Raw genomic sequence first — 15711 nt, 5'->3', positions numbered from 1 at the left:
ACTCACGGCGTTTAAGGATTGCGTTTCCCCTTACACAAATCGATAGTTCCTGATCCTCCTCTCCTGTTTCACACCTCCTCTCCTTCTCCTCTTTTTAAAAATACCTTGTCTGCGTGTTTATCGAGGCAGTGGAGAGGAGAAAAAAAAAGTTCTTCTCTGTGCTTGTAGGTCAGTGTGTCACTGTGCCAGGGTTATGATGCTCATGCATTTTGACAAGTGGAATATGAAAAACAAAACAACCTCCCCACCCCCTCCCTGTCCCTACAAAAAAAAAAAAAAAAGCGAAACAGATGCAATAGATGCAGTTGTTACACATGGATGTTGTAACTCTCTGCCTGATGCCCTTATTTACCCGGCGGTTTAAGGTCAGGGAGGGAAAGACTGTGCATACGTTTGTGTGAGCCAGTCCCTCTGACAGCGGAGAGGCAGAATAAATACGTGCGAAATAATGCATGGCTGTGAGTGAGCGCCGTGCACACCTTTCCACCATATTAGCTTCCCATAATTGAATAAAACATGGAAGTGCTCTGAACATCCCCTCGGAGGGAAATGGCAGCCACTAAAGCATAGAAGCCAACTCAATAAAGAATTGCAAATGAATAAGTGATGAGGAGCAAACGAAGTGAGCTCTATGAGAACAAGGGAGTGATTTACTTTCAAACAATATTCCAAACAGCAGGTGAGTGAGGGCCGATAATTACGCTGCAAAACTGCAGGGAGGTGGGGTGGGGGGGGCTTTCCAGCTGGGCCTTTCATTTTAAGCCGTCCTATTTTTTTTTTTTTTTTAACTTGACAGAATACAGACTGGATACAAATGCAAACACGGTCTGAGAAACATGTCTGTCAACTGTATTTTTAGTTTGCAGATGCTGGACTCGTGCACCGGCGTGCATGACACACACACACACACACGCACACACACACACACACACACACACAGGGAGCAGCATGCGGGGTAAAGCCGGGGAAAGAGAGGTACACTGTAAAATAACCCGAAGGTCCTTGGCAGCATTAGAGAGAGGCCTGGGAGGTTAGGAAACATCAAATCAATGCATTGTAATGTGAATTGACTGCTGACTTTGATCATCTGCCTTGGGAGTGCTTTAGCATTGAGTGCTGTCACACTGGCTGGGTTAAGCAAATATGGCACGGGCTGGAATGGAGAGAGATGGGGAGGGAGAGACAGGTTAGACACAGAGTGAGGACAGGCGAGGAAAGAGTGTGTGTGTGTGTGTGTGGGGGCGGTGGGGGGGAGTGGCGTCAGTGTGATGCCTGACAATCATCAGAGAGTAATGGCCACATTAAAATTCAATGTCCGCTTGGTAAATGGCGTACTGCTATGCATAGTTAAATCGATTTATAATTACAGATGGTGAATTTTATATACATACATATTAATAATGAGCGGGTGATGGCTGCCACGCTGCTGTTTAGCAGACTGCTGTGTACAACTGTGTGTAGTATGGGCTGCTGCAAATTAGTGTGTTGAGCAGGCACAGTGTTTACATAGATACTAATAATCAGAATAAAAGTCTGATTGGAATGAAAACGCTTGAATTCTTTCTCGTCCAGATGCTGTGCACACATGTTCTGACCGTGTCTTCCTGGTTTAGGTCAAAGCTAAAAAAAAAAAAAACTGACTTTGTGCATGCACATTCATGCCCAATTCATGTATAATATCACTTCATTTTAGCATCTATGTTGACGGTGATGTAGGAATGTCCAATCAGATCGATTCTAAATCAGATCAATTCTAATCCAGAAATGTTGCTGTCAGTAAACAACACAAACATTCAAACCAGCATTTCTGAAGGTTCAAAAGGCAGAAAATAAGAGAGCAATAAGTAACTTAAGGTAAAGTCGAATTGTTGTGTTAAGCGCTCATGTTTGCACTTATTATAGGGGAAAAAACACTATCTTAATTTTTTTGTTGTTGTTGTTCCTTTTTCTTTTGTATTTTAATAATTACATTTGGCTCAGCTTGTATCACTGCAGTCGGGTATTAAAATGCCCCTCTTTAAGTCGACAATGAAATTATTGTGGGATTTTCTTGATTATTATTAATATATAATTACTGTCATTTCCTTGGAGTGTGGCAACATGATTCTTCAGCTATTTTGCTCATTCCTAGTGGGTGGGAAAAATAAAAATAAGCGCTTGCCCAGAGTGTATTGCTGGGCAGACGGCTGACACCTTCCCCTCAGCCCCCTGCCTCCAAAATGATGGGTCAGCCCTGCTTAGTGTCAGAAGCTGCTGATATCCCAGCTCTCAAAGTAGAAATGCCCTTAAGCCTTTCTGCTATAATCGAGTGGCTAGTCTAATCTTGCCCTCACTGAGTCAGAGCAGGTAAAGTAGGGAGGTGTTTCTCCCCCACCCGCCGCACCCCCCTTTTAAACCAACACTCTGACCTTTGCTTTTGAACTGCTGTCCAGATTACAGCACAGTGCCAGCGCAGCTTCCTTGCACCACCCCGCATTCTCAGGAGGATGTCCCTCTTACATAAGGCGCACCGAGGCAGGTTTTTGTTTCGGAGCTCAAAGGCTTGTCAGTGCTTCTGCTTTTGTCAAAAATCTTGAACCTTTGACTCATGAGAGAACGGCTTAAAAGAGCTTTTATGTACCCTGAGTGAAAAGAAAAGAAAACAAAACAAAAAAGAAATTGAAACAGAGGTGATCTGAGAAAGATGGACTGAAGGTGCTCTGATCGTGTGACCGGTGGAAGACAGAAAGGAGACAGGCGGATGAGGGAAAGCTGACATCCGAGCGGGAAGAGAGGAGAAATTCCTTGAGTCAAACCGGAGCCGAGACCAAAAACCTCTTGTCACCGTATGAAAAGAATAGCAAGACGACCCGTAGGTATTGGGCTGCTAGGTGCATCTCCTAACAAGCTGACTGTTCAAAGGCTTTTTAGTGCTCTGGAGAACATGAAAGGCATGTTTAAAAATTTAAAAGCCCGATCTGTTCCAGTGCTATGGAGCGGCAGAGGGAAGCAGATTTTTACGTCGCCATAATTCCCCAGTTGCTTGCTTTGTAAATTAATTAAGATGTTTATGACAGCTGCTTGCACCTAATGGAATGCTTATAGACTATGCTATTAATTATTACTGCCGGCCAGGGCTGCAAGTTCTCATATTGCTAAGAATGTATGGCTGCGGTTGCACTATAGATGCAACCCCCTCCACTCAACCTTAGACCCCTGTTGACTTTGCGGTTCCACCGGGCGTCAGCAGGATGTCTATGCATATGCTGCGGATGTCCGTCATGTTGGCCTTTCTCGCGCATGTAGGCCATACCATGTGTCTGGTCAGTTATATCACAGCATTGACTGTTGCATAAAAAATAAAAAAAAACATGGTGTGGATTCCAAGTGACATAAAGGAACATTTGTTTGAAAGGGAAACATTTGTCTTGTGTGATAAAGCTTTCAAATTCACTCAAATTCACAGAATTTTTCAAAAAATATGACATGTCTGCCGCTGTGTTTGTCCCTTCTACGACCCACCTGCACTGTAGGGTGTCTTATCTCACTGGGACTTGTGGACAAACGCCCCTGTTTTTATTATATAACATGAGGAGCGTACTGTATATATTGGCGTCTTCCTACTTGATAAAGCAGCAGCGCTTCCTGGTACCTTTTTTCAGCTGTAAGTACTGTTGCAAACTGTGACTGGCCCTGGGAGCCTGGAGGAAGTCCGGTGGTTTTGCTGCCAGGCACCAGAGTGAAGCGTCTTTTTTCTTGCAAAGCGTAGCTTAAATAAATCAAGTGGCGTTCCTTCGAATGCTAATATGACTAATCGCACTTCCTCTTTCATATGACTTCCTCGCAAGTTCCGTCTGCAACATTGTTATGCAATGGTAAAATAATAACCTCATAGGCAGCAGCAGGCTTTGGAGCAACAAGATACAGCTGCATTTTAATTAATGTCTGTTGGAATAAAATCAATTGCCTTAACAACCGTATCCATTATAGGGTTCAAAGTTTAAGATTTTAATTTTCTTGGCAAGCGTTTGCGTGGCCAAACATCAGCAGCCATCATGGGCAGGTTGCTTTGATCTGGGATTAGTCAGCAGCACAGACAAAGTAATTAGTTGTCCATTCAGGCAATGGAATAGTGAGCAAAACACATGCTGCTGGTAGCAGTGTGTATTCCGCTGGTTAATATGTCGGTTTTAAGACAATCAGTACATTTAAATACGTAGTAGTAGTAGTAGTAGTAGTAGTAGTAGTAATAAATAAGTAGTCAAGATAAGTTGTTACCCAAGATAATATAGAGCAAATGTTCACATTTCTGACCAAGATTTGACTGTTTATTTGTTTGTTTGTTTGGTTGGTTGGTTGGTTGGTTGGTTGGTTGGTCTTAGCCTGACTGGTCTGTTACAGCTGGAGTTATTCAATCTCCAATCACATTTCCTTGGTTCTTAGTCACAACCTTGATTTCTGACGTGTTTTAAAAGTTGGGTTTTAATCAGACTAATGCAATAATTTTAATGTTTCACGTCATTTAGAAGTCTTGATTGTGTCAATAAACAATCAATAAACTTGCTGATGCTGAAAACATTTTGAAAAAATGCCCTCAGTTGTAATTTACAGGGGGGTTGCTGGGATGGGGGTTCTCCAAAAGGCACAGATCCTCGCTCGCAGCATTATTTACTCTTTTTGTCACCAGACATTGGCCACAAAACAGTGATGGCCGTGTTATAACTGCCATGCCCTTGTTTGTTCAGCAGAGGTTCGTTGCCTTCTACACTGGAGGCCACTGTGGTTGGACTTGGCTGAGGGGATGGCAAAGTGAAAGAGGAGAATGTGGCTCCTGCACCGGTTTGTTTTGGTTGTCCTCCCATTGAACCATTCCGACACCTACTGAGGTCAAATGACCTTGTACGCCGCTGCTCTAAGGGTTACAACCCCCTGAGCATTTAGCGTCTAGTGACGGATTAGGCGGTGCATTTTCTTTTTCCACCTTATTTTTCAGAGAGTAAAACATGTAGTTGAACAGGCCACAACCGCATGCTTCTTGAACCGGTAGAGCAGCTGCAAAGGAATGTTGGAGCCCTACAGAGAGAGAAAGAGAGCGAACCCCGGGGCCGCCGAGTTACCTCCGAGTCAATGGGACAAATAAATAAGGCAGCGCGCCTCCTTCCGCTGATTGCGCCAACGTGAAGCAGTCTCGCGCTCCTCTCTCCCCGCAGAAGGGGAGGTATCATGTCGCTGCTCCGCGGGCTTTATCCCGTGTTATCCTCCGATTACATTTACATAGAGAATGCAGCGGGGAGAGTGGGAGGGAGGGAGGGAGGGAGGAAGCTGTGCGTCGAAGCGCACTCCACCTGTGCCACGAGAGGCGGCGTGCGAAACGTGCTCGAGTCTTTCATCAAGCTCCTCATCCTCGTGTGCAAAGTCCTCTGTTGTTTCAGCTTTGAAACGCAGGGAGAGGAGTGTGATCTGTGTTCTATTAATCATAGTCCGGCTACGTGGCTGTAACCCCCCCCCCCACACACACACACACACACCAACCCCGACTCCCGTCCCTCCCCCGCCCACATTGTCACACACGCACGTGCGTAAATGACGCCGCATTTGTGCGTACAGCGTGGCGCGTGTAGCCTGGAAATGAGAGAGTGGCTCCGCTGATGAACTCGCGGCTAATAGGACTACCTTTGATCTGCACTGGAGCGCGGAGGGCTCGCAGAACTCACAGGTTTTAATTATGAAATACATGAAATATAGATGGCGAGCTGAGTGCCGACCATGACTGCAGTGAATCGCAGCAGCGGCGGCGGCGGCGGCAGCAGCAGCAGCAGCGGCAGCAGCAGCAGCAGCAGCAGCTCCGCTCGCTGGGTCGGCCTCTCTGCCTCTTCCTTCCTTTATGTCTTCCAGCGCTCGGAAATCTCCCAGCCCGCCCGTCTCTCCGACTCTGAGTTTGTTACAGCGCGGAGAGGCGAAAGAGGCGAGAGTCCATGATATTAATTAGTGGATTGACAGACATGTAATTCATCTCAGAGGAAGTTTTCATTACATGGGAGGCTTCAGAGGGGCAGTTTGGCTTATTGGCAAGTGCTAAGACCGGACCTAATGGGGCTGCGGCTGCCTCCCTTTTGAGCAATTACAGCCAAGTCCTTATCAGCAGAGCCACGAGTCCACTGTTGTGGGACCTTGACTTCCAGCACACTCGCACAGAGTGATCCCTCCCAGCAGACCCTTGTTCATTAGACAAGTGCTGGCTGCACCGTACTTTAGTGCGTGTGAATAGAGACTAAATGAGTGATGGTAATGAAAGGGTTCCAATCTGTTTCTGAGTCAGCCTTTTATAGAGATGATATTAGCTGACATTAGTTTGTCATCAGGGCTCCGGACCAGCAGCCCGTCCCTCCCTCAGGTCGTTACATAGCAGGCTTGTGTGTCCGCTGTATTGACCAACCAGGACGTACCTGGAACAGACTGTCGCCAGCAACTGGCCGACTGTTCCGACAGTCACCCCCCCCCCCCCCCCGCCCCATTTTTTAAGCACCATAACAGAGCAGATTTGAAATGAAATGCAACTTTGAATTAAAATCTGAAAAAGCTGATTCGTAGCGACATTTTATCCGTTAATGACGTACCTCGGTGCAATTGCAGCCCTGCAGCTGTGGTTTCCTGAAGTGCGGGGCCTGTGAATCATCCCCTGCTACCATGAAAACAAGCATGCAACAAGAGAGAACAACAAAGCGAATGAGAGAGGGCGCGATTTCCAGCGAGCTGCCTATCTAAGATCGTCTTTATTTAACTGCAGTGCGCCTCATATCGTGAATATTTAAGCTCCTCTGAATGGGCCAGCCCAAGGGTGCACATCTCTATTGGCCAAGTGTAACACTCTTATAACCCATTATTGAGGAGTAAAAAAAAAAAAACTCAAGTGTTTGCCTCAGGAGCTGTAGGTAATCATATTCCCTCTTTAGATTTTAACCTGCGTTGGGCTGAGATAATATATTGTAATGTGAACATAAATTCACTGGAGTTGTCTCAGGGGGCGTGTTACTGTTGTCTCCTGGAGAGCTCGAGTAGCCTCTAACCTCAGCGCTGTAATAATAGTAAATCTAGATGTACTTCTCCACGCGTTCTCCGGCTAAAAGTGGAATTGATTACATTTTATGGTGCTGTGCCCTCTTAAACAAATCGGCTGCTGAGAACATGCCCACTTCAAATGGCTGCACTTAAATCATTTATATATTTGTGTAAACACTCACAGTGGTGGCCTCTTTCAAACCGCTGCTGGTTTGCTGCTCAATAACAGTAAAATAATCCGGGGTGGTCTGCCTGAATGTGGTTTTCTCTTAATTTATGGTGCGGCGCTGACGGCCTATTGGGTTTCCACGTGCGGTCGAGGCAGGATCAGTGGGAGATTACAGCTGTGTCGGGAACAGCCGGCAGAGAGAGCGCACAGAGGCCCTGCCTGTGCCCCTGGCCTCACTTTGACCAGCGTCCAGGGCCCTGCTGCATCCGTTAGCGCCCCCCCCGGGACCAGCTGGCACTCAAATAATAAAAAAAACTCTATTGGAGCTGGAGCCAGGATCAGAGTTTACCTGCAGTGTTGACTCAAATGACTAGGAGAGAGAGAGAGAGAGAGAGAGAGAGCCGTGTGGTTTCTGTCAGTTTCTTGTTTCGAGTTTGCAGATGTTTCTGGGGTTTTTCCTCCCTTCACCGCATTTAACCCTCACCGTTCCTCTGATGATGATGCTACAGACTGAGCGCATGCACGTATGCACGCAGGGAGGGAGGGAGCCACGATAAATATTGGTACGGCAGTGACACGAACCGTCACTCTCAGAGCAACTCTGAACCGCCGGTGCCGTCGCGTAGACTCGGATGCCGTGTTGGGATCTAGTTTTTTATTTATTTATTTTGTTTATTTATTTATTTATTTATTTTGTTATTTCACGCTCTCGGCTAGGTGAACCTAAGCGGCGCCGCCTTACCAATAACAATAGCTCTTATCGCGGCGCTCCCTGCGGTACAATTAAAATTTCGTCAGAGTCTTCAATCTGCCTGCAGCCATGCCTGCTGTTTGCCGGCCCTCCTGGGCCACGCCAATTCCTCTGCCGCAATGTATAATTCACGAGCCACCAAGCAGCGGCGAGGACTCACCTGGAGACTCTGGGGTGCAGCAATGCAGAACAGCGATGGGTTGGTGGAGGAGGGTGGGGGGGCGGGGGCGGGGGGGGGGGGGGGGGGAGTGCGTGTGTGAAGCCTGTTCGACATTTGTAACAGGGCCGAGGTACAGACTTGGCCGGGGGGTGAGGAGGGGGGTTTGGAGTGTTCCGATCTCAGGGTCACCCTCAGAACTCACCGCCGGCCCGGCTCAACTTCCCGTCTCTCCCAGTAAGACGGGCGCGCTTTTCACTTTTTTTTCCTTCTCCTTCTTCTTCTTCTCTTATTTCTCCGCCCTCTCTCCTCTCGTCTTCTGAAAGACAAACTGCGGTGTCCTCTAAAACTAATTTGGATGTATATCTTCTATTTGCAGACAATTCCGTAGCGATGCATTCGATAACCTGTGGAGTCTCGACGCGGTTGCTTTTAGTTAAAGCCAATTAGAAATGACCAGAAATAACAGTGCCTGGAGACAGAGAAGTCATTTTTCTCTTGAGCCTCCCCGGAGAGTTGGCCTCTCCATGGATTAGTGTTTTAGTATATTAGGGGGCAGCTGATTAGAATCATTGCGCTTTTTTAATCATTCAATTTTTTTGCACATATAGTTTATAGCAGCGTAATAGCTAATAAGGCTAAGTGTGTCACTGCAAAAGGGAGGATTGTTTAAATGACTTTGTGTATGAAACTTGGCCTTCACAAAGACTGCCAAAGTTAGAACGGCACGGCGCTCCTCCATTCGGCTCACGCATCTCACTTTGTGACGTCTGAATACGCTTTGCACCTCAGCCCTGCTTCCCATGTCTGGCCCACTGTTATTTTTTTATTTTTTTTTATCAATTCTGCATAAGCGTGCAAATGGTTTAATAGACAATTCAAATGACACCCGCTTTTATTTTCTTGGCTGCACTCCCTGTAACCTGCAGCAGCCTTACACACTGCTCCATGTTTTTCCTAAACACTGCTTTTGGAGCCTTGCCATCGCCAGACAGAGAGAGAGAAAAAAAAACCTAACTGCCTCTATATATTTTCTCCCTGGAATAAAGAAGTGATTTTTTTTATTTTTTTATTTGGAAGTCAAAGAAGTGCACCTGCTTTTTTTCACCTGCTTCATCGCTGATCTCAGGTGCGGCCTGAAGTTGTCAGCGTCTCCCAGTCGTGGAGACTGCCAAGCGTCCGTGTCACCGCCGGCCGTCTTTCTTCTTCAAGAGTCATTTCAAGGCCTTCGTCGGGGTTGACCTGCGATTCCAACGGCCGTCCCGTCCCATCCCGGGCCCTTATTGGCTCCTTCCGCAGCCGGGCTCCGCCGCGTCCTTGTGCGCGGCGGCCGTGCAGCGGCGGCGGCGTGTGGAGCGAGCGGCGGGGAAGCGGGCCTCCCTGTCTCCCCAGACTGAGCAGTGAATGAGGATAAGTGAGGAGCACCAGTCAATGAATCAAGCAGCGGGATAGGGAGCAGCCAAGGGGGAGGGCGAGGAGGGGCCGAGGGTAGGGGGGTGGGATGGTAGAGTGACGTCCCCGAGGGAGAGGCCTCGCATTAGGAACTTCCTCGTCTGTGTGTTTCTGGCACAGGTTAAATGGATCGCTCCCATTAGCGCGCTGAGAGGACAGCTCCATTATATGAAGGAGACTGTAACTTTGAATGTCACGGCGCAACAACCCCAGAGCGCGCCTTTCGTCTCCCAGGGAGGCAGGGTGACAATAACCATCCATGATCATCATTCGCTGTCAGGCTTTAAGGAACCTGGAATGATGACGTACAGCCTGCCATGTGCCTCAGACTTCATTACAGCGCCTGTCACTTTTCAGCTCGCCTGCTCGTCCGCAGCCGGCTGCCAAAGAGCCCCGAGACCCGCGTCTCCTCCTGCTCCTCCTCCTCACCCTCCTCCTCTTCGTCTAAGTGGCATGTTTACAGGATGTGCCCCCCCCCCAACCCCAACTCCCCCCTCTCGCCCAGCAGACGAATGCGGTAGAGGTTAACCTCCAGCCGTCTGCACGGTGACTCTCTTTCTCAGGCAGGCAGGGTCTCTTGAGAACCTGCTGGATTGGGCGCCGTCGCCGTGACCACCACCCGTCTTCCCATTTCAAAGTGGCCGCGCCTTCTTCACGTCGGAAGTTTTGGAGCCGCGCCATTTTTGTCAGCCAAGCAGAGCTTCACCTCTGCGCCGACCTCCGAACCTGCCACCCAGTGAAGAAGACGTGAGCTGGCAGGCATTGCCAAAGTCAGTGGCCGCGAGCGAGCTCCTTCTTTCTCACCGCATGACTCAGTCGTCGGCGCCGCGTCCCCGTCCCCTTGCCACCTCCGATCACGAAGGGCTCTGAATGACGCATAGAGGAGGATGTGGGCTCACCCATGTACCCCCAGCCGACATCCTCAGACCTGCACGGCAGCAGGCACAGAGGGCACTTACTGTAAAAGGCAAAAGCATGAGAAGACGTTTCCTTTCCTGTGATGATTGAGAAGTTGATGATATGATCATTTGCTCTTTCGGTTCAGCGCCGTGTCTCTGATTTAATGTCTAAGCTGCAGAGAGGATTCCATCCACTCCGATGAAGTCAACCAACATTTTTTTTCACCTAACATAACATCTGACATCAAGTCCAGACACTTTCAAACTGCATATTTTATTTCTTTTTGTCATTTTCTTTACAATACAATTTTATTAAAACTCAACTAATGTGTTTCTTGGATCGACAGTTAATAGCAGTGCCGTACTATGACAGGTTTTGTTTTGTTTCTTTGAAGTAAAACAGACAAATGACGACCTTTGCAAGTTTCAAAATGAATAAACATATTCTCATTTTTATTCAAAGCCGCAAGGAAAGTCCAGTAAACAAACTGTGTTATTTACACAGAGAATTCCCCAGTGTGCATTTACAGTAAATTTATCTCCGGCATGTGCACTTGTTATTATTATTAGGATTGTATTCCTAATATTTGGCCAAGAATGAATAATAATCAAGTCACGCTGGACTTCTGTGATTTATTTTTAAAATTGCATTCCTTTCATTGTCTACAACATTCATCTTTGGTTTAGGGAGCATCAACTTGCATGGTGCCAGTAGAAAGTCATCTGTCTTGCATTTGTAAGGCGCCAGTGACAGTTTGCGAACATTATCAGCGCCATCTCTCATGCTAATATTGGGCTGCAACACACGGCACACTCTTTCAGAGAAAACGTGTGGCGCAGATTTTTTTTAAAGCATTTCTTTTTTAATTAGTTCCATATCTGTGGCTGCTTTGGCTGCGTCTGGAGAACACAAACACGTCAGCGGACTGCATTTAATTAACATTCTCTGCGCAAATAAATACCTTGAGATACTTTTTTATATTTTTTGCGTGTGACCGACGCTCCTTAAATTTCAGGAATGGTTGGCGTCTTGGCGAAAATGATCTGAGGTGATTATCCTTCCTGGCGCGCTGCAGCGAGCCCAGCAGGAGGTTTCCGTGCGCTCCGCCACGTGCGAGGCATTTTCTTGAACCGCCCCTCTGGTGTAAAAAATCTCTTCGCTTCTCGTGGTTTCTCTCGATAACTCGGTGGGAATAAACTTCACCAACACGATGCGTTGCGAGATCAAACCCGCGGTCTCACCTGAGGGTTCGGATGAAAGTGCGACCTGCGCTGTTGACTGTCGGGTGGCGGCCGGGCACACGTGCACGCGTTGATGCTACTCAGCACGCAAACGCGCACGCCGAGTGACCCAAGTGTGTAAGTGCGATCAAGTGCACATAATGGGAGGCGGCCTCTTTGTTTGCCTCGCTAGCTGCTACTGGTTGCATGCTGAGGTGAGCAAAAACAGCTGTTGTCAGAGGAATCCAGCGTTTCTCCGGCTTGGAAATAGAAACACGCGGCGTGAGGGGTGATGGTTTGGCCAGGTGCGTCCGTGGACGTGGCTTTGCACGGTGGAAATAAACTGTCGGCCCCCCAGGTGGCTGTTTTCCCTCTTTCCGCTCAGTGGAGTCGAATATCAGTTTTGTGTTTCCGCGTGTGTGTCTGTAGGAGGCTGAAGGGCTTATTTGTTTTCCCCCTCATTGCTCTTTGACTCGTCACCCCCAACCCCCAAAATAAAATGTGTCTGAAACATTGTTATCCGCGGCCAGACGCCTTTTTTTTTCCCCGAGAGTTATTAAACAACGTCCCCCGAGTTTCGTATGCAAGCGGTCGAAAAATTAGCCATTGCTTCCGCATGACAAGTGGGATCTATTAGCGCGCTATCGCCCTGCAAAGCGTGAGCATCCAGTCGGGCCGCTGGGGACCGCGGCTGACTGTGCTCTCATCTGCGTCAGGCTCCCGGGGCACTGGAGCAATGTTGCAGACAGGGGGAGTGGCTGCAGCCGCGGCGAGGATCAAAGTAGTTCACTCGATGAGTTGACACCCGAAGGGGCGAAACAAGGAGCGGCGGCTCGGCTCCACCTCGGCCTCAGCCACGGCTGACTCACGCTCCTTTGACAACCTTGCGCTCGCATTGGCAAAGATCAACGTAAATCTATAGGAGAGGAAATGTTTCGGACGTCCTGATCTGCTTGTAGCTCAAGTCCTTTTCTTTCAGACCTGACTTTTTCACAAGTCTAAAAAAATGATCCTCTTCCACACCGGAGCGCCCACTGCAACGCTGCTCACGAATATAGGTGACCTTTACGCTGGGGCACCGTTAAGGCGGCTGAAATGTGGACTATTCTTTGGGCCCAGCCCAGAGGATTCTGTTATTAAATGTTGCGCTTTGCCTGGGAGGGAGGGGTCGGGGGGCAACCAATTTTTAGTCACAGCGCCCAACATTGCTAATGGCAACATCCAGTTACATGTAAAACTAATGTCATTATAATAAACTGTAAAAGTTAATATCAATTACATCAAAATAAAACCGCCTGCTGTCGTACCAACGGCTCAGTGTTTGTGTTCGATCATTGAAAACACGGTAGTTTACAATCTATTCCAAACATAGACATTTTTTAAGTTTATATTCTACATTTAAACAGAAAATATTAAGAATACGACCCAGCAGACAGAATTCACGATTGTTATTTTAATCACATTCTTAATGTGTGTTTGGGACACATCCCTCCAGTTCCACCCTGGTAAATACAGATTGCAGTGACTGATGCTGAGGTCAGTATTGCCCACATCCTGCTGCTCGGGGCCCTCAGGGTTTGTCTGCGTGCTCGGGTCCAATCAGCGTTGCCGTACGGCACATTAGAATTCCAAATGTTGTTTGTTTTAGTCAAAAAATAAATAAATATTCCCTCCCTGCAGAGGATGTAGTGAGGCCACCTTGCCGTGGACGTTGATGTGGCCGTACACCGTGGCTGCAGGTCACACACTCACCTACACACACTAGCGCCCAGGGCTTACTGTGTCAGTGACCTTGGACAGCGGCATTCTGCTTGAGCACAAGCGCCTCTGCCTGTGATGACTCTCTGGATTAATTGTTGGTGCTTATTTTTTTGTTCTATCTTGATGTCTAAACGCGTTGTCTTTTGTCTTTGCAGGTATCTCGGTAACAAAGAAGACACATACCTGTGAGTACAACGATCTTGTATTGCCATGTTGCATATTCCTTCGACGTGCATCTTGTCACTGTCAGAGAAAGATGTTCAGGGATAAATGAAAAGAAAAGTAATACTTCAATACCCAACGACAGATTCGACAATAACATCCTCCAGTTTCTGGTTATTTGCCTGAATTGTAGGGAAACAATACCTTCAAATGTGTCAGCGCCATTCACTCTCACTTCCTGATATTGCTTCATGTGGAGAGAATACGATCGTAACCCCGGAGAGGAAATTAAAATGTTACGCAGTCCTATGACTGTTGATAATCATGCACAGTGGAAGCAGACAGTGTGCTGAAGCGCCGCTTTGTTTTCCACCAGCCCTTTGCAGCCGAGCAACGCGGATGTGGTGTTGTGTAGCGGTTTGTGACCTCCTGAGCGAAATGAGCTGCCGGCGGTGTTGTACAATGCTGACTTTATCAATAAAAAAAAGGAGAGATGCAAGCGCAGTATGTGACACGTCTTACACGGCCGGGCGCGATGCATTTTTGTGCAATACAACAATAGCGTGCAGACTTTGTCTCTTTCTTTTTTTTTTTAGAACCACCATCTTTTCAATTTGAGTGTGCCCATGAAGAATTAATGAACAGTCAAACCTGTAGGAATCAATGATTTTTCCAGAGATTTGTTCTGTATTTTGACACGTGTGAAGTCCTATTGAAAAGACTTGCTAAAAGGATTTTTTTTTTTTTTTTTTTTTCTCTGGCGGGCGGGCGGGGTTTGTTCTAACGCGTGTCTATGCGCGGGCGTGAGCGTGCGAGCGTGCGCTCGTACCCTACTGCGCGAATTGAAGGGGCAAAAAAAAAAAAAAGAGAGAGAGAGAGGGGGAAAAAAGCGAGCCCTGAAGGCTATCCTTTCGTTTTGATCACTCTGATGAAACTTGTGGAGAGGGACGGCCAGAGGGCTTTTCTGTACGAGCGGTCGGAGTGCTTCAGATTGTGAAAAGCTCTCTCTCACCCTGTATAACACTCTGGCGTTTTCTTACATCAGACAGGAGGGCAAAAGATATGATCTTCCATGCCAGACAGCTCTACCTTACTCAAACAGCCCCGTCAAAACAGCAGCATGATTGTGTGTTAAGCTATTTGCTTGTCTGCAGGGGCCATGGTAGTTTTCTATGGGTGTGTGTGCGTGTGTGTGTGTGTGTGCACGTGCTCATGTTTAGCCCAGGATATCTTCAAGGTAAAAAAAAAAAAAAAAAAAGGAAAGGAAGAAGATTCTTTGACCCAACCATCCGCCGCCCCTGCTATCTTAATTAGCACAGCGCTAAGCACCTCCACACCGGAAGGGGGCTCAAATCAAAGAGCATGATTTAAGAGTCTTGGGTTCAAAGCCCTGGGCAGAGACTGGACTACACTGTCTCATTTGAGTGAGAAATATTCAAATCTTGTCCATGTGAGGAAATCAAAGTAAAGCCCCTTAACAAGTAGTTGATTGCTGTGCCTCGCAGACAGGAAGTGCCTGCAGAACCATGTCAAAGCTGCGTGCACAAGATGTTCAAGGGGCCAGTTAATGGTCACTGAGAATTTGGAAGGAAGGAGGGGGTGGTGGTGGTGGTGGTGATTATTAGGCTGGTGGATTGGTAATGAGGAGGAGCCGGCGCTGGCCTACATGCTTGGAGACGGGAAGTGGATCTATTTCTGTTTTCAGAGTGAAAACATTGGCCTGCTCACTCCTGCAGACCTGCCACCTATAACGTCAGCTTGGCAGTCTTGCCTGTATGTGTGTGCGTGCGTGCATGTGCGTGCATGTGCGTGCGTGTGTGTGTTTGGAAGGTCTTCCCAGTCCAACCCTGACCACAGGGATGGGCCGTGTCTCTGACTAACTCCCCACTCTGCCTGAATGATCAAACTGCTGGAAGCTCCCTGCCATGCCTGTCCCCTCATCAATATAAATTACAGGGGCAGCTGTTCACTGGCAGACTCCTCTCCTCTCCTCTCTCCCTCCCTGCTCCTCTCTTCCTCCCCCCCCCACCCCCCCACCTCTCCTCTCCATCTACCTGACGACGCCTCGAGCGACGCAAAGGTGGCGGTTTGCAGACGAAAA

At 47.8% G+C, this 15711-nt stretch overlaps 1 protein-coding gene and 1 long non-coding RNA gene across 2 annotated transcripts in view; one reads left to right on the top strand and one right to left on the bottom strand.

Annotated features, from left to right (window-relative positions):
• Positions 1-15711, top strand: part of roraa (RAR-related orphan receptor A, paralog a) — a 193611-nt gene that overhangs the window by 112989 nt on the left and 64911 nt on the right. The window contains exon 2 of the mRNA XM_076037951.1: positions 13604-13633. Within this exon, the coding sequence (XP_075894066.1) occupies positions 13604-13633 (30 nt within the window). The remainder of the gene's footprint in view (positions 1-13603; positions 13634-15711) is intronic.
• On the bottom strand, positions 9246-14229 carry LOC142896354 (uncharacterized). Its single transcript, XR_012928338.1, has 3 exons — positions 13815-14229; positions 13632-13691; positions 9246-9508 (listed from the first exon to the last, which is right to left on the bottom strand). It is a non-coding gene; the product is annotated as an uncharacterized LOC142896354 (long non-coding RNA).

Source organism: Nelusetta ayraudi, unplaced genomic scaffold (assembly GCF_046127955.1).
Source record: "Nelusetta ayraudi isolate G7.1 ecotype Tasmania unplaced genomic scaffold, CSIRO-AGI_Nayr_v1 ptg000053l, whole genome shotgun sequence".
Lineage (NCBI taxonomy): Eukaryota > Metazoa > Chordata > Actinopteri > Tetraodontiformes > Monacanthidae > Nelusetta > Nelusetta ayraudi.
Note: the sequence above shows the minus strand (reverse complement) of the source record. Positions and strands in the feature narration are given on the sequence as shown.